This window comes from Bos javanicus, unplaced genomic scaffold, assembly GCF_032452875.1.
Source record: "Bos javanicus breed banteng unplaced genomic scaffold, ARS-OSU_banteng_1.0 tig00001919_1, whole genome shotgun sequence".
Lineage (NCBI taxonomy): Eukaryota > Metazoa > Chordata > Mammalia > Artiodactyla > Bovidae > Bos > Bos javanicus.
In genome coordinates this window covers 182,602-203,701 of record NW_026893787.1, presented here as the reverse complement: position 1 = coordinate 203,701, position 21,100 = coordinate 182,602, and the positions used below count along the sequence as shown (strand labels likewise).

Genomic DNA, 21,100 nt, shown 5'->3' with positions numbered 1-21,100 from the left:
AATTCTGTCTAAAACATACTGTGATCAACTATCAGTGTCTGTCATGGCATTGCTAGGGGAGGCTTAGCATGTGTGTCATGTGTATTCAGACCATAGGTCCTCAACTCTGTGTTCTAAGGGGTTTTTGTGCCAGATTTCCAGGGGCTTTGTTCAAGATAAGCTGCTTAGTAAGATGTTCAGTAATGGCTAAGGCTGTTGGATGTTAGTGAAGTAATATTTGGGGGTTTTAATATATAAACAATAGAGCCTTGAAAAAATGCGTTTGGTAACCATGGGCATCCTTAACTCTGACTACTCTCCCCCTAACTCACTGCAGCTGTGATTAAAAGCACAGCCTTGGAAATAAGACAGAATTGTGTCTGATACTCAGCTCTACCACTTAGGTGGGTTAATTTACTTAATTATGGGCAGTGAGTGCTCTTAATCCCTCAGTCTCTGGGGGGTCTCATGAGGCTTGCTTGACTTCATATTTGTAGCTTGCTGGCTACTACCAAAGATATTAGAATATTGAATGTGAGGGGGAAAAAAAGAACACAGTAACAACTGGCAGGTCTCACATAGCATAAATGATAACCTGCAGCAGGGCTGTCAGCACACGGTCCCCCTGCAAAGAAAGATCTGCAGACCTGGTGGGATGTGTTCCCGTGTCCTCAGGGTTGTGGAGAACACAGCTGTCAGTCATGTGAACTGTAGGGTTACTCATGTTTATGAGTGCAGACTGACACCATGGCTGTTACACAGTCTGCTTCAGGACAGCGAGCTCAGTCTTTGTGGAAAGAGGATGTTACATTGGGCAAGGTAATACCAGAGTTTTGACATCCCCTCTCCCCCATACTGGCTAATTTTCTTTGCAGACCTTCCAGCTCACGCATCCTGGCATCCTGCTCAGCCCTAAGTTGGGTTTGAATGAAGCAGGATAATTTTTCACAGGTCAGTATTCCCACTGGTCTGCTGTAACTCTTGGGTATGAGGTGAGGTAGGTGATGGGGTGTTTGGGTTCCCTGGTATTCAAGGCCAAGATAACACCTGATTTCTAAAGTTGACCCCACCCTCCTACTCTCCTATGAAAGAAAGTGAAAGTGTTAGTTGCTCTGTGTGTCCAATTCTTTGTGACCCCATGGACTGTAGCCCGCCAGGCTCCTCTGTCCGTGGAATTCTCCAGGCAAGAATACTGGAGTAGTTTGCCATTCCCTTCTCCCAGGGATCTTCCTGACCCAGGGAGAGAAACCAGGTCACCTGCATTGCAGGCAGATTCTTTACTGTCTGAGCCACCAGGGAAACCCTGCTGGAAAGAATCAGCAGCAGCTTATCTCTTGACAGGGAAAGCAGGTGAGGGAGTCCAAACTGAAGAGTTCATTCCAAGATGTCCTTGGATGAACAGCCATATTTACTTCCTTCTCAGAAGCCTTGTCTGTGATGAATAGTGTTGATGTCACAACATTTGCTGTGGAAATAAGCCCCTGGTTATAGTGAGTTTTCTGTGCTCTCCAGAGCTGGATTCTCAGCATTCTCCTGACAGGTTGATGGCCCTAGAATTCACCTGCATCATCCTTGTGAGCACCCTGCTTCCAGACTGACTGAGTTCTAGGGCTGGGACACCTGCTGGGGCTGCAAAAAGGCCTGTACAGAGCTTTGGGCCTTTCTTATTTGGAGCATGAGCTCAGCTTGTGTTCACATTACAGCCTTGTAAGTGTAAAATTATAGGAAGCTAAAATAAAAAGTTACTGAATAGAATGAAGAGTGTGGATGCTTAAGTAAAACCACAGACAACAACTGGATAGTCAGAAGCATCAGTGAATCACTGAAGGTTCTTTGCCTGAATTAGATACAAGGGGAAATTATGTCCAGTTCAGGAAAGGGTTTTTTTCCTTAAAGCAATTTCACAGGTGAGGGCCCCTAACAGTTACAGTTTCTGGTTAGATGCTCCAGGTGGAAAAAGCCCCAGGGCCAAGTGGATGGTCAGCTGTCGCTAGCCCATCCTGTCCCCCCCCCCCCCAGCCCAGGGTGTCCACCTGCTCTGAGCCCCAGTGTCTCACAGGAGGAAGACTGCTCCTTCCTTCTGTATAGAACCAAGGACACTAAGGACAAGAGGAGGTTCTGTGTCTTTGCCCATTTGTACCCCAACCCTCTACCACACACACCTGCAGTGCCTGTGTACATGTTGGTATTGACTAAATTGTCACCTACACAGGCATTCAGATGCCACGTTAGGGAATCAGGCCCTGAAAAAGTTGGGTTTTCCTACTTAATTGTTTCCTCCAGTCATTTTGTATAATCTCTGTAGCCTCCTATAAGATAAGTGATGTTCAGTTCCCCTAAACCCCCAGGTTTTACTAACAGCTCTTCTCTAGGAGATGCATAGGTAACCAAGTGATGTCAGTATTTCCTGCTGATACAGCACAAGTTATCTCTCATCCCAGATAGAGATCACAGGCTTACTATCTGCCCCTGATAACAGCAAGTTACTGCCTCATTCCTGGTAGGGAATGAGAACCATGAGGGGTCCTCCTTTCCCAACAGCCTGCAACCTACCTGTTCCCTGATGGGCAGGAGCCTGACCCTGATGCTCATGGTCAGTGTGCTCTTAGAGAACATGGCAGGAAATGAATGGCTAGCCATGTGACACCAGACCCCAAAGGCACATGAAGTCACTTAAAAGAGAATGACTGCTGATGCCATGGTCAGATTCTAATAGAGTGATGTGAATATCACATGTCACAGTGGCCTCCAAATGCCAGGACAGATACTCAGCAGGGCAGTTATAAAAACATCCATCAGCTCCCCAGAGTGGAAGTCAAGACTGTTCAAAGACTCCATCTGCTGGGTCCTCTAGACACAAGGCGGTGCAGCACCAGGTGCTCCGTGACCCACACAGAGGCTCCTGGCACAGGTGCAGGGAGAGGCCCAGGACAGGGGAGACAGCAGACTGTCTGCTCCCCTTACTCATCTCACCCTGTCCTGTGTCTTGCTCTGGTTCAGGGTGGGGGATGTACTGACTCTATCCCAGCCCGTGGCTTACTCATCTGAGCTTGGGACAGCACATAGGTAGCTCAGCAAAATTCAGGGTGGTGAGGACTCTCAAAAAGGATTAAATTTTAGAAGGCTACTGACTCAAACATTTGTGGACAATAATTTTCACTCAGAGGAATGTCAGGGAAGAATTTCCAGGAAGGACATGTTTGAGGAAGACTTTGACAAACAAACTAGGAAAGAAATAATTCTGTTATTTAAATATAGCAATGGTTTGGATTAGGACCAAAATGGTTTCAAAGAGAATCTTTGATTTCCAGGTCATTAAGTGAAGCTTGGTGTGACCAAGAATTTGAGGGTCACATGGAGGATTCTCTCCAGAAGTGGTGTCATCTTTTTTCCTCCAGGCAACCCACCAGGAGTCCCTGGGTGTGCTGTTTGGCAGGATGGAGAATAGTAGGCAGTTGGTTTCTTTGTATCCAGCCTTCCTGACTTTCTCTGTCGTGTGTGTGTCTCTGCTTTCCCAGCACGGAGTCCGGTATTGTCCCATTTAGCATCTTCTCTCCAGGGACTCTGGACCATCCGGGTGTACAAAGCTGAACAAAGGTTTCAGGAGCTGTTTGACGCATATCAGGATTTGCATTCAGGTCTGTAAGTTTCTTAAGATTTCAAAGGAGGGGATGTGCTGCCTTCTGAGGCCTGACCCCCCTCTTGGGTGGCCTTGCTGGCCCCCACCTCTTTCTGTGCCGCCCCACACCCCCGTCTACACACCTGCCTCACCTGTCCCTTCCTCTCAGCATCCCCTCTGTGCTCCCCTCTTTTTTTTTTAATTTAATTTAATTTAATTTATTTATTTTTTTACACTTTTTAAAAAAATTTTATTTTATTTTTAAACTTTACATAATTGTATTAGTTTTGCCAAATATCAAAATGAATCCACCACAGGTATACCTGTGTTCCCCATCCTGAACCCTCCTCCCTCCTCCCTCCCCATACCCTCCCTCTGGGTCGTCCCAGTGCACCAGGTCCAAGCATCTGGTATCGTGCATCGAACCTGGACTGGCGACTCGTTTCATACATGATATTATACATGTTTCAATGCCATTCTCCCAAATCTGCCCACCCTCTCCCTCTCCCACAGAGTCCATAAGACTGATCTATACATCAGTGTCTCTTTTGCTGTCTCGTACACAGGGTTATTGTTACCATCTTTCTAAATTCCATATATATGCATTAGTATACTGTATTGGTGTTTTTCTTTCTGGCTTACTTCACTCTGTATAATAGGTTCCAGTTTCATCCATCTCATTAGAACTGATTCAAATGTATTCTTTTTAATGGCTGAGTAATACTCCATTGTGTGCCCTCTTATCTCATCACATCTCTGCTTTTCTCCTGTGACTGGCTCACATTACCCTTCCATTACGGTGCCTTCTGGCTTTCTGTCCCTTTAGGGCAGGAGTCAGCAAACTTTTTTTTAGAAGAGCCAGATAGCCTCTGTTTTCAAAGTATGCAGGGTGACAGATGTGATTGAGGAAAATAATTTCCTGATTTGCTGCTCACTTGATGTATATTATTCCTTATATTGGTGATTTGTTTTTCTAGGCAGAAATCTCAGAATTTTCTGTAAGTCTATTTAATCCTGACCCATCTTTCCAATTGTTATTGTATTTTAAATATAAAATGGCATTTTGAAAGCCACACGCAGATCCTTTTAGCCAATGGTCATGAAGACACTGGCTCTTAAGAATAAACACATGCAGGACCCTGAGGTAAGAGCAGAAGGTGCTGGAATCAGAGTGTGAGCTGTGTTCTCTGCTGTCAGAAATCTGGAGGCAGTCAACCCTGTGAGAGGATGATCTTCACGCTGAGGCCTAGCGCTGCAGGAAACGCACCAATGAAACCATTTTTCCATCTTCTTTATGACTATAATATTTCTGTTTATAACCTGTGGGTTGACGTTTTCAATGCACACTTCCCACAAAGCCCTTGGACTGATTCCTATATGTACCATATGTTGTCTTTTGTCAAGACCTAGCTTTCTGGAATCTTCAAGTTCCTTAGGTATGTAACTATGTTGTCCTACATTGTGTAAAAATATTCTGAAGCTCATCTGAGCAAAATGCTTTCCCTCATTTAATGCAACTAACATGGTTTTTCTGTTTATCCATTGTTCTTATTATGGTTCACAAATCCAGAGGCTTGGTTTTTATTTTTGACCACAACTCGATGGTTTGCTGTGCGTCTAGATGCCACCTGTGCCATCTTTGTCACCGTTGTTGCTTTTGGGTCTCTGTTTTTGGCAAATAGTAAGTACAGATGTGAATAACTATTTGTGGTATGACTACAGTTTACTGCTGTGTTTATATTTATTAAACTCTTGCCACTTTGTCTAATATACAATTTGGTTCTAATGAATTGTACTGAAGCATTTACAGTGTATGATTCCACAGTGTGGTCCACATAGAGTAGTCATTTGTATGATGAGACATTTTATCCTTTTATTTTTCTTAAGTGGGTTGAAGTCTACACAGGTATAGCAAACTGACCTTTTGAACATTTCAGGCAGTGTCTCATAGTTGGAAGGAGAGAACCAAGTGTACTGTTAAGCTTTTTGTTCAGCTTAGGGTTTAGGTTTTAGCTTTAGGTCTTCTCAGGTTTCTTGGTTTGTAGGTGCCTGACGCCCTGGGGTGAGAAGATTCTCTATAGGAAAGAACAGTATCCTCATTGCTGTGTGGGTACCAGATGAGCAGGTGTTAGATGAGTGACATGAATCCACCATGCCTAACTATGCAGGAGAAACAAGAGGCGTAGGTTTAATCGCTTGTTTGGGAAGATCCACTGGAGTGGGAAATGGCAATCCACCCCAGTGTTCTTGCCTGGAAAATTTAATGGACAGAGGAGCCTGGTGGGCTACAGTCCATGGGGTTGGAGAGTCAGATGCAACTGAGCACACACACACAACTATTCCACTGTGACAACACTGAATCACAATCTTTAATAATGGAACAATGAGAGTGGTATTTTAGATTTAAAAGCAATGGCTCTTGGAACCCATTGCCTTGTTTCTCATAATTTCCAATTGTAGCTGCATTGAATGTTCCAAGTGAAATTGCATAATGATCTTGAAACCCTAATAAAGAAATTCTGGATAATGACATTTTCCCTCACCTATGTAATACTGTCAAGTGTATGTCAATCCTTTGGGGATTTAAAAACTCATTTAATAGTCTTTCTAAGTTCAGAGTGGATTTTTTCATTGTTTCATAGTCTCTGTCAACTGATAGTAAAAGGATAAACAGTAATATAATTATATGCAAACAATTTAAATCTTATAAAGGAGTCTTCTTGGTAAAGTGATAGAAAGAGCTGGACTTGGGATTGAGAGCAGGATTGACTTTATTCCTCTTCTTCTTCATATAGCTTTGAATGCTGGTCAGTTTGGCCTGGTACTGTCCAACGCCCTCACCCTCATGGGAATGTTCCAGTGGTCCATCAGGCAAAGCATTGAAGTTGAGAATATGGTGACTCTTTCTTACTCTTCTTAGTCTTTTCAAGTCTTTTTGGCATTGAATGACATGAAAGCAATTCTCATGTAAAATCTTAAAACTGTCATTTTTATATCATAGCTAACAGTCTGTTAGATCCTTCCTCCATAAAAAAATACATCTTTTTCTCAGTCTTACGTATGCTATGTCAACAGGCTTTATATTCATCACAGATGTCTTCAAATGTAATAAATGTCTCTGTAGGAGGGAGGTTCTGAAGTCCTGGAGAGGATATAAGCTAAATTCTTTGGGGCTTGTTTGTTATTATTATCTAAATGGTAATTCCTCATTTTCGGTAAAAGAAGAATTCAATGTATCGAGGTTGTTTGTTTAATTACTAGATATTTCCTACCCATCCCCCAGTTTAGCATTTATTCTTGTATATGTTGGACACCTGAATTTGTTGGTTTTCCTTCTTGTAGGATAAGCTTCCTCTCAGAGTGTGCTGTAAGAAGTGTCGAGTTATAGTTGTTTAGGAGGCCTTATGTAAATGGAGGTCAATATGTAAATTGTGTCTTCCTTTGAATATTTGCAATTCCTAAATGGAAAAAAGCAATAAAACAAAAATCTTTCCATTTTTGTTCTAATAGAGTAGAAAGTGACTATTAAAATGAGGTTTGATGACCGTTGAACAAATGAACAAATTTGCAAATCATCAAAGTCCTCATCTATTTCCTACTTCTATCCTTTGTGGATACTAAGATCTGAGATATTCTGAACCATGTAAAAGCAGATATAAAGATATAAAAGCAGAACATTTCATTTACAATCTCTGAATATCAATAAAGAAAACCCTCCAATTCTAACTCTTGTGGTGTCATATGTGTTTCAGATGATTTCAGTAGAAAGAGTGATTGAATACACAGAACTTAAGAAAGAAGCACCTTGGGAATATGAGAATCGTCCACTGCCATCCTGGCCCCATGAAGGAGACATTTTCTTTGATATTAACTTTAGGTACAGCTTGGACGGGCCTCTGGTATTGAAGGATCTGACAGCATTTATTAACGCAAGAGAAAAGGTTAGTTTAAGCCATTTGCCTCTTTAAAATCCAGCTAAAGATCTAGCACCACATCTGCTGTTGGCTTATTTGTCAGTGTGTCAGGGGGACTCTTCATTCCTAATGGATGCAGATTAGATCAGTGACATTGTACGTGAATCTTTCTTGGAAACTGACCATGGAATGGGGATCTCAGCATTTCTTTCCCTGTGTCATGAGCTCCCTTATGGTGGTTGGTGGCCCTGGGCCATGAAGCTGGAACTTAACCTGACCCAGGACCTTGCATGTTTCACCTGATTATCATGAAAAGTCTTGGAAGTTATCCCTGGCTTCCTTCCTTTCCATCCTTTCTTTGTATTTTTGAAAACTTCTCTTCATCTATGATACCCTGAAGCCTTGTCTTCTGTCCCTTGGCCCTTTCCTTAGACTTGAGCTTCACTCACCCACACTTAGCTGTCATCTGCATCCCCCACCCCCAGCCCCAACTACAGACAACTTTCTGAATCACAGATGTATCCTTACTGACCTGGGCAAGCTGCTGCTGCAACTATAGTGCAGTCCCAAGTCCATGCAAAGAGAGACTGCATGGCCAGCTCGTAGCTGCCAGAGAAGTGCCCAGAATCATGACTCAATCAGGGAACCAGAGCCTCCTATAGAGGAAGGACCTAGAGATTCACTCAAAGTTGATGAAACCAAAACAAGAGGAGCAAGGCAAGATTTACATGGGAGATGGCAGAGAGGTTTGGGACCTGGTCCCGCCATCATCTTTGTCTGCTGATGTTCCTTTCACACTGTTTGCAGCCCTTAGCCAGGACAAGAACAGAGTCTTACAGAAGAGGCTAAACTAGAAGAGACAAGGTGATAGGAAACTCTTCCCCATACCTCTCCAGCCTGAAGTCCTCACATTCACACATCCTCTACACTCAAGCTATGTGTAGATTCCTCCAAAGCACCATGTCCTCCCAATGTGCATGCTGCCCCTCTACCACAGAGACCCCTTCTGTCATCTGACTGGTGAATGTCTCATTTTCTGAGTTAGTTTTAATGTGTCTTCTTTATTCTTCCTCACTTTATATATCCTTTTAAGATAGAGTTTATGGTACACCTGTGCTTATAGCAGCATTATTCACGCTAGCCAAAAGTTGGAAGTAACCCAAGTGTCCATCAATAGATGGGTAAACCTTGAGGACATTATGTTAAATAAAATAAGCCAGACATACAAGGAACAAATACTGTATGATTTATAAACTTCTTGGAGTAGTCAAATTCGTAGACCAAACTTAGAAATGGTGGTTGTCAGGGACTGGAGAAATGGAGAGTTGTTTAAAGGGTATAGAATTTCAGCTTTACAAGGCAAAAAATACTCTGGAGGTTGATTTTTGCACAACAATGTGAATGAACTTAATACTAAATTGTCAACTTAAAAGTGTAAGTTTATGCTGTTTGTATTTTACCACAATTAACATAAATGATCCAGCATCTGTGACATGATTTGTAATTTGGGGTCTGTATCTCATAGAACCCTGAGTCTTCTTAAAATCAGGGAGTATCTTATTTTCATCTCTGTTACTCCCAAAGTGACATTCTGCTGGAAAGAGGGACTGTTTGCTGGGAAGGTGAGTGAGTAACATACAGGTACGAGCAAACAGTAACCAAAACACACAAGGAAAGCTGTGTGGCAAACAATTATCTAGACATATTAGATGGACGTTTCCAGGTGACTCAGTGGTAAAGAATCCACCTGCAAATGCAAGAGAGTCAGATTCTGTCCCTGGGTTGGAAAGATCCCCTGGAGAAGGAAATGGTAACCTACTCCAGTATTCTTGTCTGGAAAATCCCATAGACAGTAGAGATTGATGGGCTACAGTCCATGAGGTTGCAAAAAGTTGCACATGACTAAGCGTGCAAGCACGCACAGACATGAGTCACCTGGGAAGCCCAAGATATTTAGAGAACTGCTCTTTAAAACTCTTTTCCACCACAGCCCTATCCTGTGGACTGTAGCCTGGCATGCTGCAGTCTATGGGGTCATAGAGTCAAGCACAATTTAGCAACTGAATAAGCCTTATTTAATGAAGATACCCTTGTGACATGAAATAATGTTCAACTTAATACACAAATGACACACAGAAAGCAGCTTCAGTTAGTCACATGGCAAAACCTTGCTCCTAATTATTTCCCATTTGATTCTCCATAATGAAGAAGGTAAGGACTGCTCTGTCGGGAAAACATTGACCTAGCTCTTGATGCAATCTATTCCCTGAGAGCACTGTAGGTGATGTCTGCTTACTCACAATGTGTCCATTAGATTTTCTGTTGTGAATGTAATTTCATCATTTTGTTCATGTCTTAAATTTCCTGCAAAGCTGTAAAATATGGATTCTCTAAGAAACTCTGTAGTATAACTTAGAAATATATTTATATTCTTTCATCTTAAAACCCTCAAATTATAGGATTATCTGAGATTCTAAAATGTCTGAGGAAACATTTAATTTGGAGACTGAGTTGTTAACAGCAGTAACTTGACTTTTGATTTGTGCCTTGGTCCACTTACCATACCATCACTAGCTTCATATCTGTGTTTGGAGGTGGTACTTGGACAGTGTGTTCATGAACCAATTTCACTCTGTCTGTGTACCTCCCAGGTTTCCCTCTCTTCTCACCTGTCCCAGCCCCTGTCACTCCAGGAAACCCCCTTGATTGAAAGAGGCTGCTGGGTAAAAGGACATGGGAGTGAGCCCACCCAGCAGAAGTGGGTCTCTATTCTCTTTCCTTCATTTCCTCTGCTATCCCAATTCCTGGATGTTAGAGTCAACAGGAAAATGTAGTAGGTCCTACACAGGATTCTAATTCAAGGAGGAAATAGAAGTAAAAATAGAGAACCGAAATGAGGGAATAGCACCCTAAGCTTCCTGGGTAAATTCTGAACATGGGCTGCATTTTTCATTTAGATGATTTTGTGGTTGATTTGATCATTTTAGAGAGTGCTGGACCATTTTAAAGCATTTTCCAGCTCTAGAGGAAGATTGGTTTTCGCTTGTTTTTCTTGCTCAGAGCTGTTACTTGGATGCTACATTTTTATAGATGCTTACTGATAAGTCGCTTCAGTGGTGTCCGACTCTGTGCGACCCCAGAGATGGCAGCCCACCAGCCTCCCCTGTCCCTGGGATCCTTCAGGCAAGAACACTGGAGTGGGTTGCCATTTCCTTCTCCAATACATGAAAGTGAAAAGTGAAAGTGAAGTCGCTCAGTTGTGTCCGACTCCTAGTGACCCCATGGACTGCAGCCTACCAGGCTCCTCCATCCATGGGATTTTCCAGGCAAGAGTACTGGAGTGGGGTGCCATTGCCTTCTCCATAGATGCTTACTAGACCTTGCTATTTGCAAAATGTGCAAAAATATTAGTTTCCTATATTTTCTTGTTTTTTGGCCTTCCCTGGAGGTTCAAACAGTAAAGAATCCACCTGCAATGTGGGAGATCTGGGTTTGATTCCTGTGGGAAGATCCCCTGGAGGAGGGCATGGCAATATGCTCCAGTATTCTTGCCTGGAGAATCTCCATGGACAGAGGAGCTTGGCAGGCTGCAGTCTACATTTTATTCATTTTATATAATATTTTCTCAGGAACACCTCCTCTTATTCCCAGCTTGTCCCTCTTCCCCTGCCTGTTTGGCCTGTTTCCTGTGGAACCATGTGCCCCACTTAGCTGCAGATTTCTCTCCCCACCTAGCTGTGGGCGCTGGTTCTTCTGACTGACAGCCAGCCCATCTGACCTCAAGTATAATCTTTCTTTAGTAATGTCAGCCCTGTTGTCCCACCCACTATTTTATACTCACTGGTGTCCGTGTCATACTTTAACTGTCTGGCGGTAGGACCTGTATAATAGGCCTGATTTAATTGCAGCTACATCTCTCCCCACTTTATCTCTTCTAGCTACACAGAGGGGCATAATGAAGTGCCAGGCCACCTAGGTCATAAGGAGGCCATCAGTAGAATGGAAAAGAGGCAGACACATATGGGTTTAAGTCCCATCCTGGCACTTAGGAAATAATTTCAAGGTAATCTAACTAAGCCTTGATCTTCTCTTTTGCAAAATGGTTGTAGTAGGACCTAACCTCTGGATAGTTGTACAACTTACACAAGATAAGACACAAAACACCCAGCATGGAGACCAGCACAGAATAAATACTTGGACAAAGATAGTTGTCATTTTCATAGGATGTCAAATGACCTGAACCATTTACACTGTGTAAAATTTTCTGTGTCCTCTGAAAGTGAGGGGTTAGCCATTTGCAATTGTATTTATGGCTATAGGATCTATCTACTATGTCTTGTGTCTTATAGCTCAGATGGTAAAGAATCTGCCTGCTGTGTGGGAGACCAAGGTTCAATCCCTGAGTCAGGCGGATCCCTTGGAAAATGGAATGGCAATCCTCTCCAGTATTCCTGCCTAGAGAATTCCATGCACAGAGGAGCCTGGTGGGCTACAGTTCATGGGGTTGCAAAGACTTAGACATGACTGAGTGACTACACTTTTTCTTTCTACTGTGTTTATTTCTCTGTCCAGCTTTTCACATACCTAAAGAATATGGTAATAGGTCTTCCATACATTTCTTCAGCCTGAGTTATAAGCCTCGTCTCCCTGTGGAAGCCTTTTTTTGCACAGGATACTACAGCTAGCTTCAGTCGTGTCCAACTCTGTGCGACCCCATAGATGGCAGCCCACCAGGCTCCCCCGTCCCTGGGATTCTCGAGGCAAGAACACTGGAGTGGGTTGCCATTTCCTTCTCCAATGCATCAAAGTCAAAAGTGAAAGTGAAGTCGCTCAGTCGTGTCCAACTCTTCACGACCCCATGAACTGCAGCCTACCAGGCTTCTCTGCCCCTGGGATTTTCCAGGCAAGAGTACTGGAGTGGGTTGCCATTGCCTTCTCCATAACAAAAAATACAAAGGAAAATACAATACATATCCTGCTGTTAATGTATATAGTCCAATTGAAGAAACAGGGAAGAAAAGGCTATGTTAGCTTTATATGAAGAAGGCGGTCAGAAATTTTATAGAAGTTTAAAAAAGAGGATATGACATCTGTTAGGGTTGGGAGAAGTCCACATGAGGGAACAGGAAGAGCATTTCTGAGGAATTTGGAATGTGAGACAGACTTAATGATGAGTGGTTAGGATTTCAGCAGGAGGAAATGCATGTTAAAGGCATTCCAGGAGGTGGGACTAGCATGAGCAAAGACATGATGCCCTGATCCAGTGAATGAAGAACTAGGTACTTGCAGAGCATTCAGAAAAATCAACTACCAGGTGTATAACTCATATTTTCATGTTCAACCCTAACAACTACCAAGTGACCCCAAGGAAGCTGATTCATGGACATGAAGGATGGAGAGATCAGTGGGGACAGTTTTGTAGAAGAGACATCCTGGGGTGGAGTGATGGGCACAGAGCTGACCTTCAGGAGTTCAATCTGAGAAGTGAGTGCACGTGGACCAGAGTGGGCAGGTACAGGAGGCAGGGAGCCAGGATCTGTTATGCTTCCAATAAGACATACTAAGAAAGGTATTCTACTTTTGGAATCAAATTGATTAAAGCAAAGTTACAACTTTTTCAATTTTGTGAATGTGCAAGGAAAGGGATGAAAGTAGAAATTGATATCATTGGCAGTACTTAAAAGTCTACTTTAAAAATGTTTATACCTGTTTCTTAGCAATTCCACACCTGAGAATTTATCTTAAGGAAATTATGAAGGTTGTTTGCAAAGATTGCACTTCAAGACTATTTAGCATACAGTTATTTATAATTGCAAAATATTAGAGACCACCTAAATATCCACCAGTAGGGAGAAGGCAATGGCAACTCACTCCAGTACTCTTGCCTGGAAAATCCCAAGGACAGAGGAGCCTGGCGGGCTGCAGTTCATGGGGTCGCTAAGAGTCGGACACGACTGAACGACTTCACTCTCACTTTTCACTTTCCTGCATTGGAAAAGGAAATGGCAACCCACTCCAGTGTCCTTGCCTGGATAATCCCAGGGATGGCGGAGCCTGGTGGGCTGCCATCTATGGGGTCGCACAGAGTCGGACATGACTGAAGTGACTTAGCAGCAGCAGCAGCAGCAGCAGGGTATTTGTTAAGAGATAATCAGTCTTTTGGACTCTGTGGGAGAGGGAGAGGGTGGGATGATTTGGGAGAATGACATTGAAATATGTATAATATCATATATGAAATGAGTCGCCAGTCCAGGTTCGATGCACGATACTGGATGCTTGGGGCTGGTGCACTGGGATGACCCAGAGGGATGGTATGGGGAGGGAGGAGGGAGGAGGGTTCAGCATGGGGAACACATGTATACTTGTGGCAGATTCATTTCGATATATGGCAAAACCAATATAATATTTTAAAGTTAAAAAATAAAATAAAATTAAAAAAAAAAGATAATCAGGAGGGAGGAGGGTTCAACCAATACAATATTGTAAAGTTAAAAAATAAAAAATAAAAAAATAAAAAAAGATAATCACATATACTGTAATATTTTATAGCTGTTAAAATAAATATTTTATGAAATGCTAAATGAAAACAAATTGCAACAATATGTTCACATTAATCTCATTTTGTTTAAATGAACTTGTATCTTTGACACATACAAGTCCAAGAAGAAAATGCAACATCATAGGAATGGTTTGATCAGAGTGCTATGGTGATGGTTAGAATTTATATTTACTTTTCAGATTTATTTGCACTGATTATGATTAAGAAAAATATTCATTTTAAAAAATCTAATGCAGCTTGGCACTCAAGTGATGACTGTGGGCATTGAAATGAGGGATTGAGTCATGAAACATTGAAGGAGTAGAGTCTTCAGGGCTTGGCAGCATGCTGTACTTGGCGAAAGCTGGAAGAAAGGTGGACAGTTGAGCCCATGAGCCTGGGAAAGAAGTATTGAGAGTAAAGTGGGGAAGACCGAGGAAGTGGTTGTTTTGTGCAGGGCATTGAATGTTGATTATATTGAGTTTGGTATATGAAGAGAGACCCAGGTACAAATGTCTAACAAGTTGGTGTGGTCATCAGAGACCAACCTTGGCCTGTTTGGGAAAACAGAGTGGGGAAGTAGCAAAGAAGTTAAAATAAGACTATCTCCAAGTGTCTTTGGTGTTAGAAATGTAAACCTACTCCTATGGTGACAATCTCCATATGTTTCACCATAGTCAGTTGGCGAAACCCATTGGTGACATGGGAAAGACTTAGATTATAGTTTTAATGACTAAATTGTCATCAAAACAGCCAGAGTTGGGTTTTCTTTGCATTGCATTTTTCTTACTCTCTTCACTGGAATTTGGAGCCGACCATCCTGCTCACATACATTCTCATGACTCAGTTCTCGTATATGTCCAGATGTGTGTTGATTTACATTTGAGAACAGCCAGAAATACTGTGCTTTACAGATATTGCATTCTTTATAAATCAAACATTCTGGCAAACCGATATCAAGCAAGTCTATCAACACCATTTTTGCTTACTCTCATTATTATTATATTTGTTAGGATCTATGATATTTGATGTTACAACTACAATTTGCTGAAGGCTCAGATTATGGTTAGCATTTTTTAAAAATAAAATATTTTTAACCAAGATATGTACATTGTTTTAAAGAAATAATGTGATTGCACATATAAAAGACTACAGTATAGCATAAATGTAATTTTTATATTCATGGGGAAGCCAAAAATGGCATGTGACTTGCTTTATTATGATACTTTATTGCAATAATCTGGGACTGAACCTGCAATATTGCCCAGGTCAGTCTATACACAGTACACATGAGCCAGGTGTATGTATATATGTACACACACACAAACATACATGTGCTCTAGAGCCTGTCTATATGCAGAAAATGGCTCATCTGTATTATATAAATTAGGGCTTACTATAATCTAGGAAGTGGCTACAAAAATAAATCAGCTATTAATAAATCCTTTGTAAGTACTCAAGAAAATATACAAAGTTCCGCATATAGTCAGCACTCAAGAAAGATTTAGTTCTTCTGTTGTTTCTTTTACATGTATTTTTTTATTGAATCCTTGCAGCTACATCAGAAAGAAGCAAGTATTATTGTTTCCATTACGTAGATAAAAAAATTGAGTTTTTCTGTTTTTAAAAGCTGTGAGTTTTAAAAATTCCCTGATGGAATTAATCTACAAATGAATCTGTCTAACGCCCTTTATCAATTCCAGACTTCTAAGTAGAGATGAAATCATCTTTTGGGAAGCTCCCACCAGGGAATTTTCAGTTGAGCAAATTCATTGCTAAAAATTTTTTTCAAAAGTTAGTTCCTACATATATGTTTAAATGCACTAGCTAAAAGCCAATTTATATAATAGTTTCACTCCTGACCAGCATTTTACCTGCATTATACTGATTCTTTGATCTTATTGCTAGTACACTTAATTTCTCTCTGCTTTTGTTTTAGTAACTAGACTGATAATTGACATTTATCTTTCCCAAGGTGCAGTTGTAACTATTAATAGGGTTGTAAAATGTATTTTGAACAACTCAGATGAAAGACTCTGTATAAACATAAATTTTTTTTGTGTTGTTGTTGATCTTATGTATGTTTTGTCCACTGACTACTGTCTTTTAAGACACCAAGATCTACATTTTAAAATTTCAGGACATTTCCTTTTAACATAGAACACAGTCAAGGTATTTTGTATCTTGAAGTAATTTAATTTCTCTACCAAAGTATGTGCTCAGTTGTGTCCAACTCATTGTGACCCCAGGGACTGAAGCCTGCCAGGCTCTTTTGTCCATGGGATTTCCCAGGCAAGAATACTGAGTGGGTTGCTATCTCTTCCTCCCGGTGACCTTCCTGACCCAGGAATTGAACTAGCATCCCCTGTGTCTCCCGCATTGTAGGCAGTTTCTTTACCGCTGAGCCACCAGGGAAAACCAAACAATAAGTCTTCTTAAATATAAAACTCTGGGAAAATGCATGCTTGTTTAGACGTAACACTTCTGACTTGATTTGTTGATATTGCTGTAACATTATTCACAAAGAATACTCAGGCAGTAAAAGCTAATTTAACAGCTGACTTCTTTTGGACTACTTAGGTGACTGCTGGTTTTTCATTGCCAGTAGACTGATTCTGTTATTTTTAACTCTTCTTTGGACCAGGGGTTCTCAACCAGGGAACATTTGTCAATTACTGACATTTTGGTTGTCACAATTTTGGGGATGTTTCTTCTATCTAGTGGGTAAAGTCCAGGGACACTGCTAAATATCTTAGCAGTTCAGTTCAGTTCAGTCGCTCAGTCGTGTCCGACTCTTTGTGACCCCATGAATTGCAGCACGCCAGGCCTCCCTATCCATCACCAACTCCCGGAGTTCACTGAGACCCACGTCCATCGAGTCAGTGATGCCATCCAGCCATCTCATCCTCTGTTGTCCCCTTCTCCTCCTGCCCCCAATCCTTCCCAGCATCAGAGTCTTTTCCAATGAGTCAACTCTTCACATGAGGTGGCCAAAGTACTGGAATTTCAGCTTTACTATCATTCCTTCCAAAGAACACCCAGGACTGATCTCCTTTAGAATGGACTGGTTGGATCTCCTTGCAGTCCAAGGGACTCTCAAGAGTCTTCTCCAACACCACAGTTCAAAAGCATCAATTCTTTGGTGCTCAGCTTTCTTCACAGTCCAACTCTCGCATCCATACATGACCACTGGAAAAACCATAGCCTTGACTAGATAGACCTTTGTTGGCAATATCTTAAAGTATACAGGATATACAGGGCACCCCCAAGCCCCCTAACATTGAATTATCTGATCCAAAATATCAACAATGCCATGGTTGAGAAACTTATAGACTGCAATCAGTATAGAACTTTTAAAATCCTTCTTTAACAGCCAGGGTTTCTCTTAGATTTGTTGCATATTGCTAATTCTTAATCCCTCTTGGATCTCTTTACAGGTTGGCATTGTGGGAAGAACAGGAGCTGGAAAAAGTTCCCTCATTGCTGCCCTATTTAGATTGTCAGAACCCGAAGGTAGTATTTGGATTAATGAGATCTTGACAACCAGTATTGGACTTCACGATTTAAGGAAGAAAATGTCAGTTGTACCTCAGGTATGCATGTCAGAGCATTCTCATCTGTTCTTTTTGTAAGGCACCTAAGTTTAATTGCTTTTAATTTGATTTTTTTTCCAAATTGCATGAAAGTTTGACCCTTTTTCCCTCAAAAGAGCATATTTTTGGCAGCACGTATTTTCAATGATACTTTCATCGGATACCAGGTTTTTTGTTTATTCTTTTGGGGTGTGTGTGCATATGATTTAATATCTTACTCATATTTCTAGACCAAAATTTTCCCAGGTGCCGGAATTGTCCACTGATGGCCAAATTCTGAGATCAAAATGGTAAATGGCTTGTTTAGCATGTGAGAGGTTTATATAGGGAAAAACTAATTGTGTCTTAATGATGAAATATTCCTGTAGAAAGTAAACTTTTTAAAGGTGATCATATCCTTGGAGGGCTTTCTGTGAAACTGTGGGACTTTGAGAATTACAGTTTATAGATGCTTTGGGGAGACTTTAAGAATTCAGCCATTAGTAAATGATTTTCATCATGGAAGCAATACAAAATAGTGAGAAAGAGCACAGGACATGGGATTCCATCTCTGTTCTCCTCATTTTTCTCTCTCTTAAAAGGCAGCTAACAGTAGTAACTCTCTGAGCTGTTGTGAAGGCTAAATAGATCAGTGCACGTGGAATACTTCACATGGACCCAATAAGTGGTTGCTGACATGGTGAAGAATTGAATTAACCTTCTCTTCCTGGTCTCTGATTCTGTTTTCCTTTGTTATTCTTGAAGAACTATGACTTTCATGGAATGTTTTGTGATTGGATTATATGTACAGTAGAAGCTCCTGTCCTTCCTTGTGGTTCTTCCACTCACAATAATTCAGAGAATATTTCTTGAATAATTACTATCCTCCAGGTATATAGCCAAGGGCAACATAGGCCACATGCCCTCCACCCTACGGCTTCATGTCTCCATCCTGCCCTCTGCTTTGAAACTTGCTGATTTTGTTTGTTTTTAATTCTTCTACAGTCATCTGGCTATCAAGGGAAGCTGAAGAAAACATATACCCTCTTGAGATGAGAAATATAGAGAGGAGATGAGTCAGAAAGGGTCACACAGATATACTTCCTGGAATGTGGGTATAATAAATTCTGAAATGCCTATTTATTAGGAAGCAGATTGGACATGGCACCCAAAGGGAAGGAGAATATGGATTTGTGTCTTATAATTGATTATAGCCATCGCTACCTACCCCATCCTCTAAAATACTAGGAATACTCTAAGTACTTCTGAAATCAAGATATTCCTTTCAGACCACAATGAGATGCCATCTCACACCCTTTAGGATGTCTACTTTAGAAAATAAATAAATAGCAAGTGTTGATGAGGACATAGAGAATTTGAAATCCTTGCATGTTGCTGGTAGGAGTGCAAAATTGTACAGTGACTGTGAAAACTAGATGGAGGTTCTTTAAAATATTAAAAAATATAATTATCATACAATCTAGCAATTCAACTTTAGGGTATAATCCCAAAAGCATCGAAAGCAGGGTCTTGAAGGAATATCTGTACATGCATGTTCATAGTAGCATTATTCGTAATAGCAACAAGGTGGAAGCACCCAAGGGTCCATTAACAAAAGAAAGGATTAAACAAAATGTGCACAATGGAATATTATTCTATCTTTAAAAAGAAAGAAATTCTGACACACACTACAACACAGATGAATCTTTAGGACATAAGCCAGCTACAAAGGACAAATATTGTATTGTATGATTCTACTAGTCTGAGGTACCTAGAATAGTCAATTCATGCAGGCAAGAAGTAGAACGGTGGGTGTCAGGAGTTGCCTCAACAGGAGAGGAGAGGGGAGTGAGGAGTTGTTGTTTAATGGATGAAGAGTTTCAGTTTTGCAAGATATAAGGAATTCTGTGGCTAGACAGTGGTGATGGCTGTACAACAATATGAATGTATTTAATACCACTGAACTCTGCATTGAAAAATGATTAAAGTCATAAATTTATATTGTGTGTGTTTTATCAAAACTAAAAAATGTTTTTATTTTAAGATATCCAGTTCAGGAAAAATGGGAAGGAATTTTCAGCACATACAATCCCTTTATTTAAAAATTCCCTCTGGCTATTAGATTCATGACTTAGTGCTTACCATAGAAAATAAATGAGTTTAGATCCCCAAGTTTTATATTTTAATTGTACCCATCTCTGAAATGGACCAAATGAGACTAGTTGGCAGAAATAATGGGTATGTCTCTAAAGTCTTTTCATAATCTTGGATGAAAGGATCTAGAAACCTGCCCTGCATTACTTTTATTGCTTCTTAATAATAAAAGATTGTTTGCCTATTGTACATAAAAGAACTCTATAAATAAAAAGTAACAGATGATTATTGGCTCTGCCAGTACTATTTTAGAAGCGCATCTGAACAAAGATTAAATATATCTTGACAACATTAGGTTTTGGTTCTATTCCACTGGTTTCCATCCTACTTTTGAGTATGCTCTGGGTGCACACTCCAGAGAGCATGCTTACAAAACAGTGCTAAGCTTATATCCATGTAGATAATGATAACTATGGTAAACACAGAACCTTTTTCACTTTAAATGCCTTTGTCACCAAGGTACAATGTTGGTTGATTAAACAGAGAGAATCTGGAGAGAGCTTGCAATGGATGTGTAAAGGGTCCCAGGAAATGATTCAGGAGGCAGCCAGGGATCAGATCAGATCAGATCAGTCGCTCAGTCGTGCCCAACTCTTTTTGACCCCATGAATCGCAGCACACCAGGCCTCCCTGTCCATCACCAACTCCCGGAGTTCACTCAGACTCACGTCCATTGAGTCAGTGATGCCATCCAGCCATCTCATCCTCTGTCGTCCCCTTCTCCTCCTGTCCCCAATCCCTCCCAGCATCAGAGTCTTTTCCAATGAGTCAACTCTTCACATGAGGTGGCCAAAGTACTGGAGGTTCAGCTTTAGCATCATTCCTTCCAAAGAAATCCCAGGGCTGATCTCCTTCAGAATGGACTGGCTGGATCTCCTTGCAGTCCAAGGGACTCTCAAGAGTCTGCTCCAACACCACAGTTCAAAAGCATCAATTCTTCAGTGCTCAGCCTTCTTCACAGTCCAACTCTCACATCCATACATGACCACAGGAAAAACCATAGCCTTGACTAGATGGACCTTTGTTGGCAAAGTAATGGCTCTGCTTTTGAATATGCTGTCTAGGTTGGTCATAACTTTCCTTCCAAGGAGTAAGCGTCTTTTAATTTCATGGCTGCAGTCATCATCTGTAGTGATTTTGGAGCCCAGGAAAATAAAGTCTGACACTGTTTCCACTGTTTCTCCATCTATTTCCCATGAAGTGGTGGGACCGGATGCCATGATCTTCGTTTTCTGAATGTTGAGCTTTAAGCCAACTTTTTCACTCTCCACTTTCACCTTCATCAAGAGACTTTTGAGTTCCTCTTCACTTTCTGCCATAAGGG

General features: G+C 41.2%; 1 protein-coding gene across 1 annotated transcript in view; it reads left to right on the top strand.

The window, feature by feature from the left end:
- LOC133243998 (ATP-binding cassette sub-family C member 4-like) overlaps window positions 1-21,100 on the top strand; it is a 202,517-nt gene that overhangs the window by 125,635 nt on the left and 55,782 nt on the right. Inside the window, 5 exon segments of the mRNA XM_061410684.1 lie at window positions 3,498-3,617; window positions 5,169-5,279; window positions 6,394-6,494; window positions 7,351-7,539; window positions 17,488-17,643. Of these exon segments, the coding sequence (XP_061266668.1) occupies window positions 3,498-3,617; window positions 5,169-5,279; window positions 6,394-6,494; window positions 7,351-7,539; window positions 17,488-17,643 (677 nt within the window).